The sequence below is a fragment of the Otolemur garnettii genome, unplaced genomic scaffold, assembly GCF_000181295.1.
Source record: "Otolemur garnettii isolate 467f Iridium unplaced genomic scaffold, OtoGar3 scaffold01487, whole genome shotgun sequence".
NCBI classification, from domain to species: domain Eukaryota; kingdom Metazoa; phylum Chordata; class Mammalia; order Primates; family Galagidae; genus Otolemur; species Otolemur garnettii.
The window spans coordinates 1-2,467 of record NW_003853882.1 but is presented as its reverse complement, the minus strand read 5'-3'; the positions used below and the strand labels follow the sequence as shown (position 1 = coordinate 2,467).

Below are 2,467 nucleotides of genomic sequence, written 5' to 3'. Positions count from 1 at the left end.
TGGCTCTGTGTGCACAGTGGTCTGTGTATGGACAGGGAACTCCAAATTAAAGATCAGAGAGTATGTGGAACCACAGTGGCACAAAGAGGCACATGTTCCCCGTGGACCTGTGCTCCAACGGGACAGTAGGACTCAGACATGGAGCTGACGCCTAAGGCTGGCAGCTGAGTCCACACAGTCTCCCAGGGCTCTAATGACAGGAGAGAAAATTAAGTCTTCTGATTACTACCCTCTAAACAGCCTTTAACTTCTTTTATTGAAACTCAGATCACGAAAGGAAGAAACTGCTATGAGTATGTGGATGGGAAAGATCAATCTCAGGGCAACTGGATGAGGTAAGGACAGTGGTTTTCTGGGTTCCAGAGAGTGCATTTGTCTCTCACAAGCCCAGTTTGCTTTCCTTTTCATCACACATCCTTCAGTGGCTTTTGTATCCATTCCCTCCATTTTTCTCCGTACAATGCTCTTGAACATCACACACGTTTAGAAAAAGAAACAAACATATGAATGTTACTAGTTTTATCAAAATATAAATCTCTAGGATACAGAAAATTGAGGGAGTAGGATAAACATTGAAGAGCCTAGATTCATCGGGGACACTGAATTCACATTTTATTTTATCTGGTCCACATTTATTAAGCACTCATTGTGTCCCAGTTTAAAAAATGAAGCTCATTACTTGAACCGATTACACATCTCATGTTATTGTGGGGCATGTACTGCAGACAGACACAAAACATTTAATTAGGGGAATATTTGACCATAATTTTCCAAGCCATGCACAGTGTCAAGACAGCATAAAACAAAGGAACTTTAATCTGTGCGGACAGGAAATCTTGTCCTTAGGGAAATTAAAACCAGGCCCTGCAGCCCAGTCAGTGAGATACAGGACAGTCCTGGGAATCTGTGCTGCAAGGCCGAGCCCCTCTCGATGAGGGGCTCTCACATTATGAGGGGACACAGAATATTAATAAACAAATATTATTCTGTGCTATTGTGCTCGGACAGTCCTCTAAGTTTCTATCAGAATTTGGGTAAACTGTGGACAGACTGAGGTTAGCCTCTCACCATGACAAAGCCGACTTGGGATAAGTGTGGAACGGTGCGCGCTAATCTAGAAGCAGAGCACATGAGCAAGCAGCAGGTGCTGTAGTGTAATTAGCGTAGGGTTTGGAGAAGCTAGAGGACACCTTGTCCTATGGCCAATGAAGGTGGAGGAAAGTCTGGAACTGGGCTTTGAAAAATGGTTAAAGAGGTGGCAGAGGGAACATTCCAGGCAGGCAGGGCCCTGTGAGCAGGACTTAGGGCAGGAATTCATAGAACACTGAAAAGACTCAGGTGCGGGCAGAGGGAAGGTTGGGGACCAGTGGGAAGTGTGTAGCACTGGAGCATGGAGGCCTTGACCATCAGGGGACAAGCCAGATGCGAGCCTGACAGGTGCTGGGAACTCACTGCCTGCCTTCTTTTCCTCTTCTGCTCAATGCAGGTATGTGAACTGTGCCCGGCATGACGAAGAAAAGAACCTGGAGGCCTTCCAGTACCACAGCCAGATCTTCTATCGGACCTGCCGTGTCATCAGGCCAGGCTGTGAACTGCTGACCTGGTATGGGACTGAGTATGGCAAGAAACTGGGCATCACGTGGGTCAGCAAGCGGAAGAAAGAACTCACGGCAGGGCAAGGTGGGTACCATGATGACTCCCTAGGAAGGAAAGGGATGGATGCTTCTCCTTGTGAATTCTCATGGTTTAGCTCTTGTTGTACTGTATTTTTATTTTCATTTATTTCTATTTTATTTTATTTTTTAGAGAAAAGATCTCACTTGTGATGCTACTGGAGGGTCGTGGCGTGGCTGGTGTGTAGAAAATACACATGATGTGAGTGTTCTCAATTTTTAGGGATATATTTCTGTGGTGGCTCACCCCTGTAGTCCTAGCATTCTGGGAACCTGAAGCAGGTTGATTGCCTGACCTGAGGAGTTATAGACCTGCCTGAGCTAGAGTGAGACCCCATCCCTAAAAAATAGAAGGATTTCAGGGATATCTTCCCACCCACCTAGAGAACAAATAGGGAGCTCTAGGGAGGGTGAAAGAATGATACAACCAGGCCAGAACGTGGGTCCAGGGGAAACCACCCATTTATGTGTGAAGGTAGGAATCTCAAGAATTGTAAAAGTTGCGAATAGAGAGTGTGGGAAAAGCATCATTAAGTCAACCCCCCTCAATACTAGAGGAAACACAGAAGGGAGAAGCCCTATGCCTGCAGGGAGTGTGTGGGCAAGGATTCAGTCACACATCAAACCTCCTCACACATCAGAGGACACACACAGGGGACAAGGCCTATGTGTGCGGGGACTGTGGGAAAGGTTTTAGCCAAAAGTCAACCCTCCTCACACACCAGAGGACATACAGAGGGGAGAAGCCCTACATCTGCAGCCAGTGTGGGCATAAATTTAGGCATAAATCAAAC

At 46.5% G+C, this 2,467-nt stretch overlaps 1 protein-coding gene across 1 annotated transcript; it reads left to right on the top strand.

Annotated features, from left to right (window-relative positions):
- Positions 1–62: 62 nt before the first annotated feature.
- LOC100953233 (histone-lysine N-methyltransferase PRDM9-like) lies at positions 63–1,731 on the top strand (the record flags this gene model as incomplete). Its single annotated transcript, XM_012814055.1, has 3 exons — positions 63–125; positions 268–335; positions 1,487–1,731. Coding segments are annotated over exons 1-3 (376 nt in total), but the record flags the coding sequence as incomplete, so codon positions are not given.
- Between the last annotated feature and the right edge of the window lie 736 nt (positions 1,732–2,467).